The sequence below is a fragment of the Emys orbicularis genome, chromosome 1 (genome assembly GCF_028017835.1).
Source record: "Emys orbicularis isolate rEmyOrb1 chromosome 1, rEmyOrb1.hap1, whole genome shotgun sequence".
NCBI classification, from domain to species: domain Eukaryota; kingdom Metazoa; phylum Chordata; order Testudines; family Emydidae; genus Emys; species Emys orbicularis.
The window spans coordinates 29,861,808-29,884,539 of record NC_088683.1 but is presented as its reverse complement, the minus strand read 5'-3'; the positions used below and the strand labels follow the sequence as shown (position 1 = coordinate 29,884,539).

Sequence of the window (22,732 nt, the reverse complement as noted above, 5' to 3'; positions counted from 1 at the left end):
GCTTGACTTCACTTTTATTCAGATAAATAACCTAGAACAGATATTTTACTTCTAACCATTTTCCTTGAAGATCTTTACTTATTTTCTTATATTAGGCCAGTTTGTTCTCAAATTAAGTAAAATCTCAACATCCTGTTGAGCTAATTTGTAAACTCCAAGTTCATTTAACACTGCTGTGGCAGAGGGCTGGTTTGGATCCAAGATGGTTCCATTTTCTGAGGCTGAATGTAGTGCATCTTTCAAAAGGAGGGCAGAGCCAACATTTAGATTCAAGATAATGCAGGCTTCTTTTATGCTATAAGAGGAAAAAATACACACATTTTACTGCCTGAAATGAAGAGTGCCCATTTCAACTTCATGCCAGGACACAGTATATTAGTCTGTGTTTTTTTTTGTTTATCCCATTAACAAAATACTAAGAATAACCTCCCCTGTCTGGATAGCTGAAAAGACAAAACCTGAACTGAAAAGATAATGCAGCCACAGCTTTCAAGATATATAGTAGACATCTACCTTAATGTCTTCATTGTTTTCAGTGAGACAAGACAAATGTGAGTATAACCACCATTTCTGACATATAGTGCTTCCAATTACCCAGGTCCTTGCATTTGTTTTTTTAAACTCTAGTTTCCCCATGGAGTAAAGTAATAAAAGCCAATACTTTTTCACATTTTAATACTGGTAAAAAGTTAAGCAGGAAAGCAAGATGAACTACCTTCTCATTCAGTATACTGTTTTCTTTTTTAAGTATGATATATAGGTAACAACTGCTGAAATTTGAACACATTCCTTGTCAGAAGTCATCAAAAAGCAATAAGATGCCCTGTAACTGTACTTTTCTGTGCCTACACTTTCCCATTATAAATGGGGATAATACACATGAAGGGAGTGTAAAGCTTAATGTTGGAGAAGTACTTCAAAAGCCTCAACAAATAAAGCATCTTCCATTTAAGTATTATTGTAGTACCAATGTGTCACCTTCATCTTTAAACATTTCTGGACCCACTCCTGCACTCTATTCAGGCTGAAATCCTATTTGACTTTGTAGGGCAATTAGCCTTAGTAGGAATCACAGCACTGCACCCTTAGTCCTTGTTTCTTGATGGTTTGTCCTGCTATGGCTTCTTGTGCTGTTTACATGCTTTACCATCCAATTTTCCCTAAAAGTGCAAGTCTGTGTGTAACAAACAAACAATCCACTGCTAACCTGTAAGAACCACAGAGACAATGGGAGCTTTGCTTAAGTATGAACTGCAGGATCATACCTGATGTAGTGGTACAGATTCTCTCCACTTTCAACACCATAATTTTAACAGATTTCTCACCCAATTAATCCAAGCTGCAACCATGAAAGATGCTGATTTATACACAATGTAAGAACTTGGTATGATCAGTTGGATACTCGCTACCGAAATACTAATATTTTAGAAATTGGCTTACTTACTGTTTGAAATAATTTTCTGGCCTTTTGCAATAGTGGGAAAATAAAGGGAAAAGATTCCTAGTCATATCAAACTGAAGTTGTGCTGCTCCTCCTTCATTGAAGTGATTAGCCAGAATTACCTACATATGTATGCAAACAGATGCAATAAGTTAATTTAGGTAAGTCAATTGCACTTTCATTGTCACAGCACATATCACAACTGCAGATGCTTACCTCTTGATAGATGAACATATCCACTTTCTCTGCAAGCATTTGCCAGAAGATTTTAAACAGCAAGTAACAGAGCTGCTGTTCTAACTGCAGCAAACGATCTCTTAATGTCAACAACAGTGGGCAAGCTGTACTGGATAAGGACATTACTGCCTGCTCTGCCTGGGATGGCAAAGATAACCACCTGAAGAAACAGATGTACAACACGATGTTACAGTAAAGTTATTCACAGAAAAGCAGTAGCAATGAAGCTCATCTTTTTCAAAAGTCCACAATCTCATCCATTTTTAATTTTCTTAGGTTTCGGCTACCCCTCCACTTTCTCAAATATCCAAAAAAGATCAGTCTGCATTATGGATTAATACTCTACACCAGTGGTTCTCAAACTTTTGTACTGGTGACCCCTTTCACGTAGCAAGCCTCTGAGTGCAACCCCCTCTTATAAATTAAAAACACTTTTTTATATATTTAACACCATTATAAATGCTGGATGCAAAGCAGGGTTTGGGGTGCAGGCTGACAGCTCGCGACCCCCCCCATATAATAACCTAGTGACCCCCTGAGGAGTCCCAACCTCCAGTTTGAGAACCCCTGCTATACAGCAAGTATCCTAATAATATCAAGGCTATATTTTAATTAAAGGAATGCAAGCTAGGACACCAGAAATTGGGGGGGAGGGACAGGGGGACACAACTCCAAATGCATAGAAACAAATCAGAAAAGAGCATTTATTTTAGAAAGCGGCCTACCAATTTTACCCAGAAGCAAGTATTCATAGTTACATTTTTGATATGTAAATTCATGAATAAGCACTCCAATGATTGGGACCTAGTGTTGCAGCAGTTGCTTTTTGCCTACAGGGCTGTACCACATCCCAGTTTAGGGTTTTCACCCTTTGAACTCGTTTATGGCTACAAAGTTAAGGGGCCATTACAGCTGGTGAAGCAGCAATGCGGGGGGGGGGGGGGGGGGGGGGGGGGGGGGGGGCTGAGTTACATCTTCTCCAGGAACTAACATTTTGGACTTTGTAACCAACCTTCAAAACACCCTCAAAGACTCTCTAGCCCTTGCTTGAGAAAACCTACAGGATGCTCAACAAGAGCAAAAGGCCTGGTATGATAAACATGCCAGAGAGTGTTCCTTCAGTGTAGGTGACCAAGTCATCGTCCTGAAAGCACTCCAGGCCAATAAGATGGAAGCGTCATGGGAGGGGCCATTTATGGTCCAAGAGCATCTGGGAGCTGTTAATTACCTCATAGCGTTCCTGGACCCTACCCTAAAACTTAAAGTATACCATGTTAACTCTCTAAAGCCCTTTTATTCCCCAGAAATCAAGGTTCTCCAGCTTATAGCCCAAGAGAGAGACAACGCTGAGTGGCCTGAAGGAGTCTGTTATGAAGGTAAAAGGAACGGTGGCGTAGAAGAGGTGAGCCTTTCCATAACCCTTGGGAATAAGCAGCGACAGCAAATCTAGGAGCTGTGCACCAGCTTCGTGCCAATGTTTTCAGCCATCCCAGGATGGACAGAACAGGCGTACCACTCCATTGACACAGCAGATGCTCACCCAATTAGAGCCCAGCCCTACCAGATGGGTCCTCAAGTGAAAACCGTGATAGAAAGGAAGATCAAGGACGTGTTACAGATGGGTGTAATCTGCCCCTCTGAGAGTGCATGGGCCTCTCCAGTGGTTCTGGTTCCCAAACCAGATGGGGAAATCCGCTTTTGCATGGACTACCATAAGCTAAATGCTGTAACTCGCCCAGAGAACTATCCAATGCTACGCACAGATGAACTATTGGAAAAACTGGGACGTGCCCAATTCATCTCCACCTTCGGCCCCATCTACTCTGGCAAGTTTCTGACCACTAAAGCAGCTTTGAGGTGTACACACTGCCAAGCCACTTAGTGCGCAAGAACTGTGCAGTTGCAGCGCTATTAAAAAAAAAAACCCTACGAGACGTAGAGCTTTCTGCGCCGGGGCTACAGTCCTGCGGCGCCAGTGTAGACACGGTGGCAATTACAGTACAGAGATTGGCCTCCGGGAGGTGTCCCACAATGCCTGTTCTCGCCTCTCTGGTCATCGGTTTGAACTCTACTGTCCTGCCCTTAGGTGACCAACCGTCAACCCCACCCATTACATTCCAGCGGAGGGCAACAAATAGGAAGGGGACTGGAGCACATGACTTATGAGGAGAGGGGACTGGGATTGTTTAGTCTGCAGAAGAGAAGAATGAGGGGGGATCTGATAGCTGCTTTCAACTATCTGAAAGGGGGTTCCAAAGAGGATGGATCTAGACTGTTCTCAGTGGTACCAGATGACAGAACAAGGAGTAATGGTCTCAAGTTGCAGTGGGGGATGTTTAGGTTGGATATTAGGAAAAACTTTTTCACTAGGAGGGTGGTGAAACACTGGAATGGGTTACCTAGGGAGGTGGTGGAATCTCCTTCCTTCGAGGTTTTTAAGGTCAGGCTTGACAAAGCCCTGGCTGGGATGATTTAGTTGGGGATTGGTCCTGCTTTGAGCAGGGGGTTGGACTAGATGACCTCCTGAGGTCCCTTCCAACCCTGATATTCTATGATTAGGACTTCTTGAAAATGGAGGTAGCCCTTAAAGCCCTATCACACTTGAGCCTTAATATTCCCAAAGAAGCAATTATTGTCAGATAACAAGAGTCAGCAAAGGACAGTTACCTGTTCTGTAACTGGCGTTCTTCGAGATGTGTTGCTCAGATGTATTCCACAGTAGGTGTGCGTGCTTGCCACATGCACCGGTGCCAGAAGTTTTTCCCTTAGCAGTACCCGTAGTGGGGGAGCCCCGCTGCGACCCCTGGAGTGGTGCCTCTATATCGCGCCATAATGGGGGCTGCGCGCTCCCCCCACCCTCAGTTCCTTCTTGCCGCCAGTGAAGGTAGTCGGAACTTGTGCTCTAGCATTGCTGTAGCTTCTATCCTTGGTAGTACCTCGACTGTTACTAGTTTCTGCAGTTAGTAGCCTGGCCCGGGGCATGCCCCGAGCCCCAGGCTTCAAGTCGTGCGACTCCTGTCGCAATTCCATGCCCAGAAGCGATCCACACTCCGAGTATCTTCGCTGTCTGGGCAAGGCTCACATAAGTGAGCGGTGTAAAATCTGTAAGTCCTTCAAGCCCCGGACTAAGCACGAATGCAAAATCTGACTCCGGGCCCTGCTTATGGAGTCGGCATTGGCCCCGGCGCCGGGCACCACATCCTCGGTACGGAGCGAAGCCCCATCCACCAGTCGGCACCGCTCCCCTGCCAAGAAGCAAGGCAAGACCCAGCGGCGCCGAGACAAGGACAGGGGTGAGGCCGGACCCGAGTTGGGCAGCCCACGATCCCCCTCGGGACCCAAGCCTCCGACTCGTGCGGAGCGGAGTAGTCCGGCCCCGTCTGCACGTGCCTCCCCAACGATGAGGGTTCCGTCAACACCGGAGGCAGCCCAGGCAGCGCGTGACATCCTCGTCACGCCAGAACCGAGCGGGCCGCCCGAGCTGGGGCCCCGGTCCCGAGGGAAGCCGCCGTTGGGCGCTCACCAGCCCTCACCGGCCAGGTCGGCGGTCGACGTCTCTACTCGATCCGCTGGGCCTTCCCGTAGCCCGCGACAGACCTGCACTCCGTTGTCAGGGTCGCCTGGGAGTGAGTCGCCGGAGTCTTCCTTGACCCACGGGGGCCGCAGGCACCGGGACAGGAACCGTCGACTTGAAGCTATGGCATGTCCCGGGCCAGGCTACTAACTGCAGAAACTAGTAACAGTCGAGGTACTACCAAGGATAGAAGCTACAGCAATGCTGGAGCACAAGTTCCGACTACCTTCACTGGTGGCAAGAAGGAACTGAGGGTGGGGGGAGCGCGCAGCCCCCTTTATGGCGCGATATAGAGGCGCCACTCCAGGGGTCGCAGCGGGGCTCCCCCACTACGGGTACTGCTAAGGGAAAAACTTCCGGCACCGGTGCACGTGGCGAGCACGCACACCTACTGTGGAATACACATGAGCAATCACTCGAAGAAGAAGAATTTCTTCTGGGAGTCCTGCTGCAGTGTGCCTCCACTATTTGCAGGACTGTGCTTTAGAAAAGCACAATCTAGTTAAAAACATATTTTTTTTTTTTTTTTAAAGAATTGTGAAGAAATACCACAGGCAGCACTTTCCAAACAATTTACATCTATCTCATTTCATTCATAGAAATGGATTTTTACATTAGATAGTTTTTTGCCAAGTCTTAACATTTTATAACAAATTATTAGAAGACATTAACACAAAGACTCACCTCTCTTTTTTGTACAGTTTTGCAGCATCTTTGACCTCCCTGAAGACATGGTCTACTTGGCGGGTCAACATATCATGTTTTAGGCGTTCTAGGAGGTTAATCATGTCATCAAAGACAGAGCTTTCCATACAAGCTAACTGTCCTAGCTGTAGCTTACTGAGAGCATTACTGTCTGCACAAACCTCCAGCGCAGCCTGCTGAAGCTCCAAGAAGAACTACAGAAACAAACAGATTTGGATATAAATACTAGAGCAAAAAGGTTTCTACCATGTTAACTTTTTATTTGTACTTTAATATGCATAGCTTCATCTGATAATGTGTTTCCCTAAGGTTTTTATAAACTAACAATTTGTTTTCAAAGAGAAGCGATTAAAAAAAAAAAGTCTGGTAATTCTATTGTCCCCAAATGAGTATAGTGTTTTAAACCCAGTGATGGAAATAGAAAGCTGTTGTATCCCATCTGACTTCACAATAGTACTAAAAAATAATTTAAAAAACACAAGCTGAAGGGTCAAATTTTCTTCTGGCCTAAGTGACATAGGCTCCTAAATTCCATTTTCAGAAGTTCAATGGAATTTTGGGCTTCTAATTAATTACCTGAGTCACTTTTGAAAATGAGACTTAGGTGCTTTGAAAATTTTACCCAAAAATCTCAATTCTCTGATTTCTGCAAAGTCTGACATTCTATTTTTAACATACTAAGAAAAAACTACAAGACTTGGATAGCATTTAAATTTTAATAAATGTTTCCTTAACTTAAAAAAAAAGTTTCTGAATTAAATTTTGTAAAGAAAGAAAATTAAATGGAAGTGTTCATATTATGGTGATAGTGGCTACATACATGTTAGATCTAGCATATTAAGCACTGAATTTCAACATTTCCAGTTTTTTAGTTAATCATTTATTTTAACAGGTATTCATTAATTAAGTTGCATACTTAAATATACAGAAACAGGCTTGGATTCTGAATTAGGACACACTACCGCAAACCTCCGAGGCCATGGAGAGCCCCACTGAGGTTAATAGGGATCCGCACAGGTCTCCACTAGCAGACCCTAATATAGAATCAGGGTTTGTAGGTAGGTAAAACAAAGCATACTCTCATGGCTAGCCAAATCCACACAGACCTGGCTGTCAGATGTGTCTGGCTTCTCAATTTTACATAAAGGATCAGCAACTCACTATCAACTATAGGTGCATAGATGTGTGCTGAAAGTAATATCTTATGGCATTAGGTAAAGACACTTAAGAGCAAGAAGAAAAAAACCAAGCAAATATGCTTCAGCAGAAAAAAATCCTAAAAATTAAAATCCTCATATATTTAGAAGCAATGGATCATTAACCAGAAAGATAGGTTGACCTGGAAATTTAGCATATTGACTATAGGTTTTAGATACATTTTAGTTTGCTGAGTATAGCATAGTCTGGGATTCTTGCTTCCTGGGCTGACTGAGGCAAGAAAATTAGCTAAGGTTAGTGTGACACAATGGTGCTTTCTTTTTACAGGTAACGGAGCATTCTGCAGGTGGTAGGCTACAAGTAGGAGGAGGAGGAGGACTGTTGGCTGTAAGAATGAAGTATAGCTCTAAACATAATGGGTGAAATAATCCTTCCCCTACTAGATTCACCCTGTTTCCTGGGAAAGTGACCACTCCTACAAATCTTACACGTGAGCAGTCTCATTGACTTCTACCAGACTACTCATGTAAGGGTTAACAGAATAGGATCCATAGGTGGTCTCCCATGTAACAAGATGCTGCAGAATGGCCCTGGTGCAGTGCCAGTTTACAGGAAACTAGTCTGCTTTAGGTGTTTTGATACAGTGCACAAAAATGGCAGTATTTAAGCACTGTTTAAATTATAAGTAGTAATTTATCCTTAAATTAAGCATCTTTCACTGAATTAGAATTTACATCTGGTTCTGTTTTTCAGGACTCATGATTAATTCTGCATTTTAAAGATATTGAGATGAATGAAGTGGTTTTAGTTGAGCACCACATGACAAAGCTAGTTTATTTCTTTATGTAAAACAATAATTACTCACAACATTGTCAGCCCAGTCTGCTAATACTGTTGCTATATAGTTAACAGCATTAAGAATGGCACAATAACGGAAGCCTAAAGAAGCTCTAGTCTCTTCCTTCATAACTTGAGTTAACCGGATTCTGAAGTCATCAACTAAGTCTTTTTGTAACTCCAAGAACTGTAGTTTTCTAGATGCTGTAGGAAGATTCTTATACCTGTCTGGAGAGACAATTGTAAAAATTTTATTTTCCAGAGTAAATAAAAACAGCAACTTTTTTTAAAAAAGTAAGTATTTTGCTTGCCTCACAACTAAGGCCACACTCCTGCAAAGACTTACATGCATGCCTAATTTTACACCCTAAAAGTAGTCCCATTGAAGTCAATGGGACTACTTACAGTGCATAAAGTTAAGCACATATGTAAATCTCTGCAGGACTGGGGCCTAAATAAATGGTTGTTTTACTGATTTCACTATAGCATTTAATTTTAATTTTTTTTTTTTTTATTGAAAGCAAACTTGAAAAACAGTCTGTTAACACTAGGTGGACCTCAGAAATCTTCCCACAAGATGTGACAGATACACATTTAGTACTCAAATAAAAATCACCTTGATGTTCATCTGCTCTTACTCACAGTGTAGAAAGGCTAAAGTTAGTTAGTATCTACGTTTTCAGGAATTCATTGTTGGTCACTCAGCCATTCCCTGGGCTGAATCCCTCAAAAGAGATAACAGGACTTGTTTTATTTAATTTTTACACATAAATAACAAATATGAATTCAATTTATCTTCTTTCAAATTTAAACAAATTTCTAATGGTAATCATCAGGTGTATCACTGTAGAAATTAGTACAAATGTAAAAGTTTGATCATTATCTCTAGAATTATTCATTAAAGTTCAAAGGAAAAGGCAACAAGAATTCCATTTATTTGTTAAAATGCAAACCAAACAACATTTCTACTTCTTACTCCTTTGAGGACTCCATAACCACTGACTTTAATGTATATTTTCTTATTGAATTATAGTTCTTGAAGTATTCAGGAGAATTCACCTTAAGAAGTGTTTCAAATTTTATCATTACCTGTGATAACCTGTAACAGAGTCGTAAAAGTTTCAGCACAGTCTGGGACTTTCATTTCATCTACATCAGTGATATCTTTATATTGCGATACCCAGGCAGCTTCAGATGAAAGTAGAGAGTCCATCTTTTGAAGAGCAACTGACAGGCACACAAAAATGTTTAATAATTTAAATATTCATATATTTCTTATGTAAACCCCAAAGCAAGTTTAAGTATTTAAAATTTATTCTAATAAACTATCGTTTTTAAATAAACTTAAGAATCCTAAAATATAAGATTTAATAAAAAGTAACACTGACTAAAATACAGTTCTTAAATTTGCAAATTAAAACATCAATTGCTTCAGTTAAGATGAAGTATGTTAGAGCAATATAAAATTAGCTTATTGAAAATCATCACTAATCATAATTTTTAAAGTACTCATCAACCCTGTACAGCTGTATTTTTCCTTTATCCAAAAGAGGGTCAGAAAATTCATGGCCTATTTCAGCTGTTCTTATTCTTTACAATACAACACTTAGACACTATTATCATCATCACTGCTTGAAAATTTACCAACATCTACTATCCTGAGGATTAAATCTACAAAACAAGCTGAAAAGCATTGTGCTGTCATGTACTCCAAAGCCAAACCTCTGCAATTAAATGGAAAAAACCTTTAGGTACTGCATTTAACATTTTCACTCAATTATCTTTTTAAATGTAAATGTAGCCTACTACACAAATATATCTGCCAATGAATTTCACCTGTCTGTCAAATAATATAATAGCCCTTTAAAGTTGTACAAATATTCTTTTGCAATAACAGATATTTGACTAATACTCTTGAAGTCAAATAATATATTCACTGAACACTATTCAATCAGCTTTATTTACTATGGCCTGAACGCACAAAAGGAGTTAGGTGCCTAAGTCCCAGTTTTGGGACCAATGGGATCCACAAGACTCCCATTGAAACTCTGTAAGCACCCAAACTCACTGGGCGCCTATGTTTTTTCAGTACAAGTTCTGCTTCTGTGCATGTGTGCTGCTGCTAATCTCCCACATTAGCCTTAGAGCAATTCATAAACCAGGGGAAAAGAGGTGTTCTCCTGTCTAACTTGCCTGAGTGGCCCAATCTGGTAGGCAACTTCTGAGCATACTTATTGGATTGGGACCTCAAAAGTTTACACAAGAGAATGGGGGGAAAGGGAGACGAGACAGGCCTCCAAAATAGCTTTTAGCCCACTGGTTAGGGAACTGGGGGTCTCCCAGATGAGTACAAGTCCCCCCTCCACCTGCAGGGAAGAACAGATCTGAACTGGAATCTGCCAATTCTCAGGTGAGGGCTCTAACCATTGGGTTATAAGATATTCTGATTTGGGGAATTCGTCAATCTCTCCTATTGAAGCTGTTGCACTGTGGAATATTTAAAGAGTCATTGGAGCAGGGGGAGAGCATGCATGCACGCACACATCTGTGTAAGCATGAGTGACTCTATAGACTCGTGGTTAGCACATCCACTGAGGATGTGGGAGATCCAGGATCTACTCCCCCTTGCCATGACTCTCTAAATATTTAGCCACAGTGCAACAGCTTCATCAGGAAAGTGAGAGACTCCGAACATTAGAATATCCCAGAGCCCATAAGGAGGGCTTGAACCAGGAGTCTACCACATCCCAGGTGAGTACCCTTATCACTGGGCTAAAAGTTATAAGGGAGGTGGTCCTCCCTTCCTAGTTTCTTGCTAAAACAGCCTAAGATACGAAACTCCAAAGAGATTTCCTGGTTGTGAATCGCAAGTAGAAACAGAAGACTCCCTGTAGCCCAAACTTAGGCTCCTATCTCTGCAAAAGGGGCAGGGCTGAGCACAAAATCTCTAGTCAGTATCTCCCTTTCTAGTTTAGACAATCCCTGCCTACCATACAGACTACAGCATCTATCTCTCCCTATTCACTATATATGTGCCAACTCAGGCTGTGTGTATTGTAGTGATTTTCCCGGGGACCCAACTCCTTTTCTGCATTCAAGCCTGCATCTCTCTTGCTTTTCTTATAGCTTCTTTCACTCACTCCACTCTCTCTTCCCCTATAATAGATCTTGGTGTGTCTCTTTCTCCCTATAGTGTCCTTTACTTGCTCCCCTGTACTTCTGTCTCTATTTTCCCTGTTACTCTTCTCCGTAAAAATTAGTAACCTCTTTTTCTTTCTACTATATTTTTCTTTCCTAACTTATCCCATCAATTTAAAAATCCACCTTCACCCAGGCACATACACAGAATATGGACATGTTATCTGAGGAATAAATCCCCACAATCCAGGGGCAGCAAGCATACCAATTATGGTAGCATTAGTAAGTGTTGTCTTAAAACTAAACAGGACAGTCTTGTATAAAAATCAGGGGGCTGATCTAATATCCTTTATTCATGTGACATCCTAACTTAATGGAACTATTTGTAGAGTAAGTATTACATGATTAAAGAAAAATATATGAAGGCCTAAACAAAACCAATCATATTAAATCTTACATTTTCTTTCCACAGTTAGCCACCTTTGAAAACAGGTTTCTTCTGACAGAATATGCATGCAACTGGGAAAGCTGCTGAGATATCCATGAGTAGCGTATAGCTCTCTTTCAAATAGAAGCACCTCATCCACGAGATGACAAAAGAGATTATCGTCATACAATAGGCAAGGGATATCAGCAGCCAACTTCTCCAAAATCAGCATTACTAGAGCACGGGAAAATTCAAGCTTCAAGAAAAAAACAGAAGTCACCAAAGTAGACAGAAACTGCAAGTTAAATTTGTTAATATTTATGCATTTTTAAAACTCTTTCTGAACTAACTTCAGCCCCATCACAAATTCAGTAAGGTTAATGAAGTTGTGCTTACTTACACCACAGCTAGAATTTGGCTGTATATATAATTGCACATACAGTAACTCCTCGCTTAGCGTTGTAGTTATGTTCCTAAAAAAATTTTACTTTAAGCAAAACGATGTTAAGCGAATCCAATTTCTCCATAAGAATTAATGTTAATAAGAGGGGTTAGGTTCCAGGGAAATGTTTTTCACCAGACAAAAGACATACAAGTTTTAAGCAAACAATTTAATATTGTACACAGCAATTATGATTGTGAAGCTTGGTTGAGGTGGTGGAATCAGAGAGTGGAAGAGGGTGGGATATTTCCCAGGGAATGCCTTGCTGCTAAATGATGAACTAGCACTCGGCTGAGTCCTCAAGGGTTAACACACTGTTGTTAATGTAGCCTCACACTATACAAGGCAGCACGAATGGAGGGAGGAGACATGATAGACGCATGGCAGTGGCTGCAAACATTCCCTGCGGAAACTGAACGTGATGATGAACCCACGCTATCCCACTGGAGCGCACCACTCCCTCCACTTTCCAAAGTGCCGGGGGCGTGTGTGTGTGTCACACAGAGAGAGAGACAGACAAGTGCATTGTCCCTTTAAGTGTGCTGACCCCACTCTAAGTACACTGCCTTTTTAGTAGATCAGCAAGTTGAGAGAGCAGCTGCTGCCAGCATGCTCCCTCATCCTGTCATGTCCCTCCTGCTCTGTGGAGATGGGGTACAGAAGCAGGGGGAGGGGGACACCCTGACATCAGCACCCCTCTTCCCCCTTACCCCTGCACAGCAAGCAGGAGGCTCCTGGGAGCAGCTCCAAGGCAGAGTGCAGGAGCAGCACATGGCATTGGGAGGAGGTACACCCGGACTGCCCTGCAATTGCCGCACAGGGAACTTAGGGGAACTGATAGGGGGGCTGCCAGCCCACCCTGGTTCCAAGCTCCCACCAGCTAGCTCCAACAGCTGCTCTTCCTGCAAGCAGTGGACAAAGCAGGCGGCTGCCAAACAACATAAGGGAATATTGCGCAACTTTAAACAAACATGTTCTCTAATAGATCAGCAACATAACAAAACAACGTCAACCCGGTTAACGTTGTTTAAGTGAGGAGTTATTGTAACATATTTGCTTACCCTTGCATTGACTGAAGAGCCTGCCTTGTCCAATATTGGCTGGATTTTATCATCGAGGAATTTTGCGTGATTTCCAATCCACATGAGTGCCTGGGTTAGGTACCACTCAGGCTTGTACAAAATAAAGAAAAAAGCAAAAACACCCAGAACATTAAAGTTAACTCCACCCAAAAAACAACTGATATATGAACAGGAGTATAGATTTCACCTACAATACCCACTACAAACAAATATGAAACATAAAAGGACATAACTACTGACAAGTCAGAAAGATTATATTAAGGGTACATTTTAAAAATAAAGTGTGATAAAGAGTTAAGTTACTAGATGTCTCAATAAATGGTTAATCAACTGTTATAACCATCCATAACACATTCTACTCATGCCTGTAACATGCTTCTAACATCTATTCAACACTGTTAACTCTTTATAAATTATTTATAAGTGTAGCAAGATTACAAAGCATGACCAGAAAAAGCATTTGGGGGGGGGGGGGGGGGAGAGTTAACGAATGCCAACTTTAAATTGGATTTTGCAATTTAGAGCAGTTTATTTTACAACAGCAGCAACATTTAAAACCTGGGTAGGGGTTTTGGCTTCGGGTGGGAAGGGAGGAAAAATGGAGGACATATATTGCTTTCAATTTAAAGCATTGTTTTTTCTGTCCCAGTAGGTCAAAAGCCCTCAAAAAAAGGATTTTATTATTTTTTTAAATCGTGGACCTTCTCTGTATTTGTGATCACATAACATCCCTATGGCAACTAAGCAATTATTTACATGGCAAATTAACATCAGAGAACCATTTGTGTACTTGTACTATCTTTAATGCAGTAAGTGTTCTCTCTTTTTTGAAAAAAGGAAAGAAGCTGCCTACTTTTATTCTTCATTTATCTCTCCTTCCATTTGCTCTATTATTCTCTTTCCTACACATATTGCTCTGTCACCACACCCACTGTCTCCTCTCCCTCTCCACTGCATATGCCTCTTCTGGCTGATAGGGAAAGGACACACCACTGAGAATGAAGCTGACCGAGAGGCCAGTTGCCCTCATCATCCTTTTATGTAGCATCCTCCCCTACTGGAAACAGCTATGCCGGTGGCTCCTCCTAGTTTCCAGTAGAAGTAATGAAAACCCTGTAGAAGTAATTAAAAAATGCAACTAGCCCTTCACAGACCACCAGTGAAATAGTTTGGGAACTAATGCCAAGGTGAAATGTATTTAGTTTACCCAAAAATGTTACATGCAACCACACAGATTAACCTTAAAACTTTGTTACTACAAGCAGTTTATATACATGCTAAATATCAACTTTTCAGACTGACGCAGTTGTATTAGAACAAAAAGAAAAAGGAAACATTCTTATAAAAATGCACCCGTATTTTAACCCCCGATGAAAGCCACCAAACTTTGAGGGCATTTAATGTGCGCGCACACACATTTCCACATTTGGGGGGAGGGGAGGATTAGACATCTGCAATTTAATGTAAGTTTTTTGTTTTTTTTTATTTAAATTAATTAAATTAAAGCCGAAAACTAATTATAGTCCCAAGCCATTGTCAGTTAGATTTTAAACCAAGAGCCTATTTTAATGCAGAGTCTAACACCTGTAAATATAGGAATAATAAAAATGCTATCACATGACCAAATTCACTCCCTTTTACACACAAACTTAAGTAGCCAGGACTGGTAAAAGGGATTTTCCATAGGGACGAAGAGAAATGAATCCATCCTTCTCAGGCTGTGGAGTCTACCCAAGGCTGCAATAGGGCCGGCTTCAGTGCCCCCCGCCCCAACAAAGGGATTTGGCAGGTGCAACGGAGGAATATCCCATTGCCAGGGAATCTCTGCAGTGCAGCACTTTGCCAAGCAGGGGGTAGGACTTGTGGAGGGTCTTCAAGTGTTTTTTCACCTCCATACACATACAAGCCCAAGGTCCTCCATGCAGAGAGCAATATTTGGGCCACAACTTTACTACAGCAATGTATGTTTTATATAAAAAGGGTTGGGTTTTTTTTGTTAAGTACTGCAATTAAAAGTAAATCAAGAAATGTTTTCCCCATACCTTGCTTAAAACATTAGTTTGTCTATTCCCAGTAAAATGATACTTGAATCTTTTCTGAAGAGAGTTCAGCATGATTTGCATTGGAAGGATAATAGGTGGTGATGGAGGCAGAGAATACTTCTCTGGCAGTTGTTTTGGTTTAGTTAGTAATTCATCTCTAAGGTTTAAGAGTCAAAGGTAAAATATTTTATTGGTAGATCATTGTTATAGAAGTACTGAATTCTCAACATCATAACTTGAGACAGCTAAGAAATGTTACATTCCATTTCTATAGTCCCCTTTCTTTACTGCAGTCACTACACATACTATAAAATTATCAAAAACCTGCAATGAAAACTATTTCTATATTTAGAATACTTCAACATTAAACTTGTGTTTAATATAACAGGCTGATTACAACTGATTTGTGATAGCAGCAGTCAGTCAATTTGGTTTACAAAAAAAATCACCTCTAGTCAGGATTGCCAAGACAAATGTGGGTTGTCCTATCCTCCCATAGACACACACACAGACTTGTCATTACTATACTGAAATGGAGAAGCAAAAACTCAGATTATTAGTAATGCAAAACAAGAGCTTCTTAGTCTCTGATTTGTATGTGACCCAAACTGGCAGAGATCAAAAGCTGTTTTTACCATCTGAGGGCTGCTCAATGGCTTATGTGAAAAATATTAGTGGTCTCAGTCCAGTTCCAGGGAACAGGCAAATGTACCACCACAATTTTCACCTTTGTGGGTAATCTTGCCAGAGGGCCCAAGGACTGAATAGCATGAAGGTTAAACTATCTTCCTCACTTCCCCAGATGTGAGTCCACTAGAATCGTGGTTGGCACAGCATTGCTGCTGCCAAAGCTACACTTTTTCTATTGGCAAACAATTTCTAGTATTGTTAACTGGGTACTTACTTGTTTTATTAAAAGAAAAAAATTAACATAGAAATACTAAACCCGCAAACCTACTTCACCCTTAGTGAGAAATGTCCAGCTTAACAATGATTTAAAATAATCAGTACACTGGATGACTATCACACATTTCTTCTTTGGAGTGGGCATCTCTTAAGTTTGTTCATTATTCTTACTGAAATTCCCTGTGAATATAAGACATTAATTCAAAAAGGATACGATGTTTGCAATTTCAGAAGCTGAGAAAACAGAGTCTCCAAATTATTATATATTTCTGGAACATTAGCCGGTGCAGCAAGGCCAAAAACCTGAGACTGTGGTGGCCCAACAAATGGCCAATGAAGGTGAGTTAATATTTCCTCAAAATCACTGTAATAGAAAACATATACATCAACATGAATCAACGATACAATGCAAAGATGAAAGAACTATGATGCATTTCCTACCTTGACAGTTTGTCCTTAAGAATTTTATGCCAGAACTTAACAGTAGACCTCACAAAAGTAAGAAGATGAGAACAAGACGACTCCTGAAGCTTAATATCCAATTCTGCCATGGATGCCAGAGTAGTAGCTGCCTCTGGCACATTGTTGGTCATGAGATACTGCTGAATATTATCACTATAAAATATATAAAGCAAAATCATGACTAGAATGCACTGAGGCAATTTTTAGCAACACTGAGAATAGTTCATTATTTACCTGTCTTACTGTATAATGAAAGCAAATAAAGCAATTGGGAGGGGGGGGGTTAATATAAAATATTTTCCAGGTCGGCAGCTAGGTGACCTTGCAGTTAGTGCTGTGCACTGCTACCTGAGATACCTAGATTTCTGGTCCATGCCTCTTGCTACCTATGTTGAGGGTGCACTACTGAAGAACAAGAGGATAGCTCTTGATGAGAAACTAAGTGTTTTCAAATCTGCAGTGCAACTCATTTAAATAACTTTTTAGATAAATGTTTTATTCTCACCAAAACGATAAAAATAAAGAGATGTCAACCTACATAATGCAAATGCATCTTTTTCTGCTCAAACACCTTATTTCAGTATTATTAGACTCTGTACAGTTATGTGTCAAAAAAAATATAAATCCTGTATCTTCACTATCTAACGCTGACAAACGCTATTAGAGGTGCATCTTTCAGATTACATGGTAAGCTACGATCCCTTTTATTCCCATATCCAAAATATAGTAATCACCAAATTTAGTTGCAAATGAAAGCAATGGCAGATCAAAATTAGGTATGAATTTTTAGTCAGTAGGTGAATTAACAAGGGTTATAACTGTTTGCATTTAAAAATATAGATTTACAACTCCAAAAATGTCTCAAATTTGTTTACCACCACCTAAGCCCTAAACAAGACTGCAGGAAAAAGATACTTAGAAGTCCAGGTGGGCCTATTTTACCTTAACTCTTCTATTTGTGAAATCCATTTTAGATAAGCAAGGTGTCGTTCAACCTCTTCTATTTGACTAATCAGTACACCAAGATCCTCCATCCATGGCTGGGCTGTCAATAGGTGGCTATTAATTGAATCAAATAAAACAGTTTCTTCCTCCAGGAGCTGACTAAGAGACTTCTTAGAATCCTCTGCACTCTTTAAGGCATTCTGAATTCTTTTGGGGACTTCTGATGAAACTGTAAGTACCTGTATTTAGGGAGGAGTAATACATCTGACATACAAGTACTAAGACCCCTCTTTCAATGATTAAACAAATGTGATCTTTTACAGATCTCCATGCATAGTAAAGCGTAACAGAAAATCAGAAAATGACAGCTTAGCTTACAACATTGTGTAGGATGTTATCAAAATGTGCTGATGTAATTAGATGCATGTAATTGGTGGTATATTTTTAATATTTCAAGGAGTTGAGAAATAACTAACAGAATGCTTACCTGTTCCTCTAATTGCTTTTTATTTTCTGATAGCTCCTCTATAAGTTTGCCAAGTTTCCTTAGACAATTAAGGTCAGTTCCAACTTCTCTTTCAACAAATTCAGCTACATAGTAAGGGATGTCACAGCGATCTGGGTCTCTAGTGACTTGTTCCCTTCCAACATTAATGGCTGCCATGTTTTCATCACCTGCAGAACTGAGTTAAAGAGTCTGTAGTTAGCCACCACCCACACAGCACTATCAACTACCATGGACCTTCATGTGGAATGGGGCAACTGAAAATACTATGTTCCATTCAACTACTCACATGCATAAAGATAGCCACATGCATAAGCCTTTGGAGAACCAGGGCCTACGTATGCAAAGTATGACACACTATTATACACTCTGCTGGGGACATCGTGCCCATCACTCAACAGAACTGAAACATGTCTGCTACCCAGAGAAGTCAGTCAGCTTTCATTTCCACTACCATACATTTTTCTAAAGCTAATTCAATGTTTTTATGTCTGTGCTAGATGGTATATATAAAAATACTTGAAAATGTACAGAGGACTTGCCTCAGCCCTACAGGTAGTAAAAAGGCTCCAGCACTTTTAAATGGCAGGTATGCCATCACTAGCAAAGTATACAGTGGCAAACTGCACACAAAGCAGCACATGATGTGTTGACAGACAGCATTTCAGAGACATACAAAAGAAGAAAATTCCCATAAATTATCAAATGTGCTGAAATGAGCTGATCATCTTAAATCTTTGCTTTGGAAGCAGCACCTCCTGGCCTACAGCTTTGTCAGTGGCCAGGAAAGTCAGGAACTGGGAGGATATAGATATGTGAAGAAAATAAAATCAAATTAGTTAAGTGTTTGATCAGATTAAGATCCAACTCCCCGATCCAACCATCTTCAAAAAATAAAATAAGTTTTAAATGCATTAATATGCTTTTAAAACTTTATCTGAACTCTGAAGCAAGTTATCATTCCAACATCAAAAAGCAGATTTAAAACTATATGAACAAGCAGTTAAAGGAACACTACCAATTTAAGAACTTATTTCAGTTTGAAAATTTTTACTCTTTTTATAACAAATACACGAAAGAGATTAACGAAATATCTCGTTCCAGTTTACCTTGTGTAGTTGACAGTGTTCTGTGTATTCAATTATTTCTTGTTTCCTTTTATGTGTGGGTCCCGCACACAGCAACAGGCAAAAGAGAAAAACCTTTTAAAAGTAGGAAAATGTACTTGTAACACCATAAAAATTGGCAGGTAAATCAAGGGAAGGTGTAGGAACTGACATTCCTTACATTTTTTTCCAATGAACTACATTTCAAGGTAGTATCCCCTTTTTATGAATCTATTAGTAATTTATTAAGAGATTCGCACCTTCATTGCTTGTTGCCCACATCAAAAATGAAAGGGGTTCTATGCTACACATAAAGACTCTCCAAGAGAGAGGATTTTTTCCTTAGGGAAGGATTATTAATAAACTACTGGCTTAAGAAACTGAGTTACAGTAAATATTCTATTCATGCTCTCATATGGCCCTTATCACCAAACTATCTGAGCATCTTTCAGAAGTGCACTGAGCACCATGACTAATGTCTGTCGTGACTAACATCTGTCATATGTGGTGGGCCTCCAAGGAGAAATTGTGTTTTTTAAAAATATTTTATTGTACATAGACAAACATCTGCAAAACTATTTATTCTCCTTCAAACTCTCACCTGCTATGAGGACTACAAAAAATTGACCACTGTTAGGCTGCTGGTCTGTTGAGACCAATGCCTATCATGCTGACCAATACTGTCTCAATGTTGCCTTGCAGTCCCCTGTCCATCTACTGTTTATCTTATACTTAAAATCCCATCCCCCAAAAGCCATGGGTCTATCTTTTTATTCTGCATTTGTGTAACACCTAGCATAATAGCAGCCAGGTCCATGACTAGGACTAGTAGACATTAAATAATACATATAAAACTACAACACCACCACCACCCTGTGCTATGGGCATAATAGTAAAAGCAAGTCGAAGAAGTGCACCTTTCACTCAAAACAAAATGTCACCAGCTTGGACCAGGCCAAAGAAAGCACTGTCTTCTGGACTCAGGACTATGAGGCCCAGGGTATTTACACTCCCCTAGTGCAGAGGTTCTCAACCTTTTTCTTCTGAGCCCCAACCCCCCCCCCCCCCCATGCTATAAAAACTCCACAGCCCACCTATGCCACAACTGTTTTTCTGCATATAAAAGCCAGGGCCAGCATTAAGGGATAACAAGCAGTGCAACTGCCCAGCACCCCATGCCACAGGGGCCTTGCGAAGCTAAGTTGCTCAGGCTTCAGCCCCAGGTGGCAAGACTTGGAGCCCTGGGCTTCCACCCCAAGTGGTGGGGCTTTGGCTTTCTGCACTGGGCCCCAGCAGGTCTAATGCCAGCCCTGCTTGGCGGACCCCCTGAAACCTACTCGCAGCCCCCAGTGGGCTCCAGACCCCTGGTTGAGAACCACTGCCCTAGTGTACAATGTATGATGTTGAGCTAAGCAACATAGGCCAGTCTCAGGGCTTGTCTTCACTACCACGCTAAACTGGCCACCACTGCAGTCGATTTAGCATGTGTGGCGAAGACGTGCTAAATCAGCTGTCAACTTAATTACTCCACTTCAATGAGAGGGAGAAGCTATGTCTACGGGAGATACTCTCCCGTCAACATAGGGCGTTGCTGACACTGCTTTAAGTCAATGTAAGTTACGTCGCTCGGAGGGGGAGGCAGTTTTTTTACACCCTTGAGCAACATAACTTAAACAAGCCCTTAGCAAGTCATAACAACCTATTGCTAGCAGAGCAGTTCAAGCACAATCAGGATGTGCCATGCCACCTGTAGGGTTGCCAACCCTCCCTGTTTGGCTGGGAGTCTCCCAGAATTGGGCTCAATCTCCCGGAGGCTACTGAAGCCAATTCAGGAGATTTTAGGCAGCTAAAGTCCAGCGTTGCAGCAGGGCTAAAGCCACTCCCAGACGCAGCAACATGTCCGGCAGCGGCTCCTAGGAGGAGGTGCGGCCAGGGGGGGTCTCTCTCCCACCCCCCGAGCACTGACTCCGCAGCGCCCATTGCCAGGAATGGGGGACCGCAACCAATGGGAACTGCAGGGGCGGTGCTTGCAGGTAGGAGCAGCCCACAGAGCCGCCTGGCCACCCGTGAGCCTAGGAGCCACTGCCGGACATGCTGCCGCTTCCAGGAAATAAGCGCCGCCCGGCCACAGCCTGTACCCCTCCCGCACCGCAACCCCCTGCCCCAGCACCCTCTTACACCCAAACTCCCTCTCACAGCCCGCACCCCAGCCCTGAGCCCCCTCCTGCACCCAAACTCCTTCCCACTGTCTGCACCCCCAACCCTCCGCCCCAGCCCCCTTCCACACCCCAGCCCCAGCCCAGTGAAGGTGAGGAAGAGGGTGGGAGGCTGGAGGCAGGGCATCGGAGAAGGGGCAGGGCAGGGATGTGGCCTTGGGGAGGGGCAGGATGTTTGGGTTTGTGCAATTAGACAGTTGGCAACCCTAGCTCCCCAAGACAGCCCACGGCATCCCTGGAGACCACTATCTCCCCACCTACTGCTCGCCTGGGGGGAGCTGCTCCTCCCCCTGCAGCAGGCGAGGCGGTTGCTCACCCCTCAGCCCCCACCACAGAGCGGGGCAGACGGGGGAACAGATCTCCGCGGCCAGCAGCAGCCTGGACCCCTGCGCCCGAGGGAGTCCCGGGGTCTCCTCAGCCTGCCTGCCGCAGTCGCCTAGGCCCCACACGCTGTTAGCGTTGCCATGGCACCTAGCAGCCAGCCCCTCTCCTTGGTAGGCCCCCCGCACCCCGCTCAGCCTGCCGCGAGCTGAGGCCCCTCACACGCCGGCGTCGGGAGCGGGCACCAGCGGCCGGCCTGGACTGAACGAGGCCGCTTACCGTTACGGCAGGAACAGACGCGAATTATTCACCCACCGCCGAGCGCCTGGGGCTCTGCCCCGCCCCCTCAGCTCTGCCACCTGCCAGCCCAGCGCAACGGAAAATCCCGAAGTTGCTCCGAGTCCCGCGAGAAGTGGGAGGAAAGAGGGAGACTGTAACGTACCCTCGGCTCTGTCCCACCCATCAGGGTCACGTGATGCCATCCCTGCTACAGAAGAAAGCGCATGCGCGCGGCTAAAGGTTGCTTCTGCGCGGCCGGAGTCGGGGAGCGCGGCGCGGCGCCTAGAGCCCTCCTCGCGCCCCACCCCCGCCCACCTGCAGGAAGCCCCGAAGCAGGGGAGGAGAAGGCGGGGGGAGCGTCAGGGGAGGAGGCGGAGCTAGGTGAGCTTGGGCCGGGGGCAGGGCAGGGAGCTGCCAGAGATTGTGTTAAATTTAAAATCCCTTTTAGAACCGGGACAACCGGTTCTAAAAGGGCTTCTAAATTTAACAACCGGTTCCCGGCTACAGCTCACCACAAACAATAGGTAAGTTCATGCAAGATAGGTACATCAGTGGCTATTAGCCAAGACGGTCAGGGACACATCCCCATGCTCTGGGTGTCTATAAACCTCTGAGTGCCAAAAGTTGGGACTAAATGATGGGATGGATCACTCAATAAATTGCCCTGTTCTGGTCATTCCGTTTGAAACATCAGGCACAGGCCTTGTTGGAAGACAGGACGCTGAGCTAGATGGACCATTGGTCTGACCCAGTATAGCCATTCTTATGGTTTCAGAAAAGGGTGGGTGCAATTCTCCATGCAAGGGCCGAGCACTATTATTACAGATGCAGGAAACTGAGGCACAGCTGGGTTCTCTATATTTACCACAGGGGACTTGGCACACAGAGGAGCCAAAAATAATATAAAAA

The 22,732-nt window shown here is 42.7% G+C and overlaps 1 protein-coding gene across 1 annotated transcript; it reads right to left on the bottom strand.

Moving 5' to 3' along the window:
- RINT1 (RAD50 interactor 1) lies at positions 1-21,916 on the bottom strand. Its single transcript, XM_065412056.1, has 15 exons — positions 21,824-21,916; positions 19,011-19,103; positions 17,884-18,079; positions 17,394-17,635; positions 16,431-16,604; positions 16,204-16,353; positions 15,084-15,240; positions 13,021-13,131; positions 11,548-11,773; positions 9,042-9,179; positions 7,981-8,180; positions 5,937-6,151; positions 1,658-1,838; positions 1,445-1,563; positions 1-295 (listed from the first exon to the last, which is right to left on the bottom strand). Exons 3-15 carry the CDS (start codon positions 18,058-18,060, stop codon positions 79-81), a joined length of 2,307 nt encoding a protein of 768 aa, XP_065268128.1. The 5' UTR covers positions 18,061-18,079; positions 19,011-19,103; positions 21,824-21,916; the 3' UTR covers positions 1-78.
- Between the last annotated feature and the right edge of the window lie 816 nt (positions 21,917-22,732).

Excerpts from the sequence above, each read along its gene's own strand:
- RINT1 (XM_065412056.1), bottom strand. The coding sequence starts at position 18,060 with ATGGCAGCCATTAATGTTGGAAGGGAACAAGTCACTAGAGACCCAGAT. Across the intron at positions 17,636-17,883 it reads AAAAGCAATTAGAGGAACAG|GTACTTACAGTTTCATCAGA; the intron begins GTAAGCATTCTG and ends CCCTAAATACAG. Across the intron at positions 11,774-13,020 it reads GCTCTTCAGTCAATGCAAGG|CTTGAATTTTCCCGTGCTCT; the intron begins GTAAGCAAATAT and ends TTTTTCTTGAAG.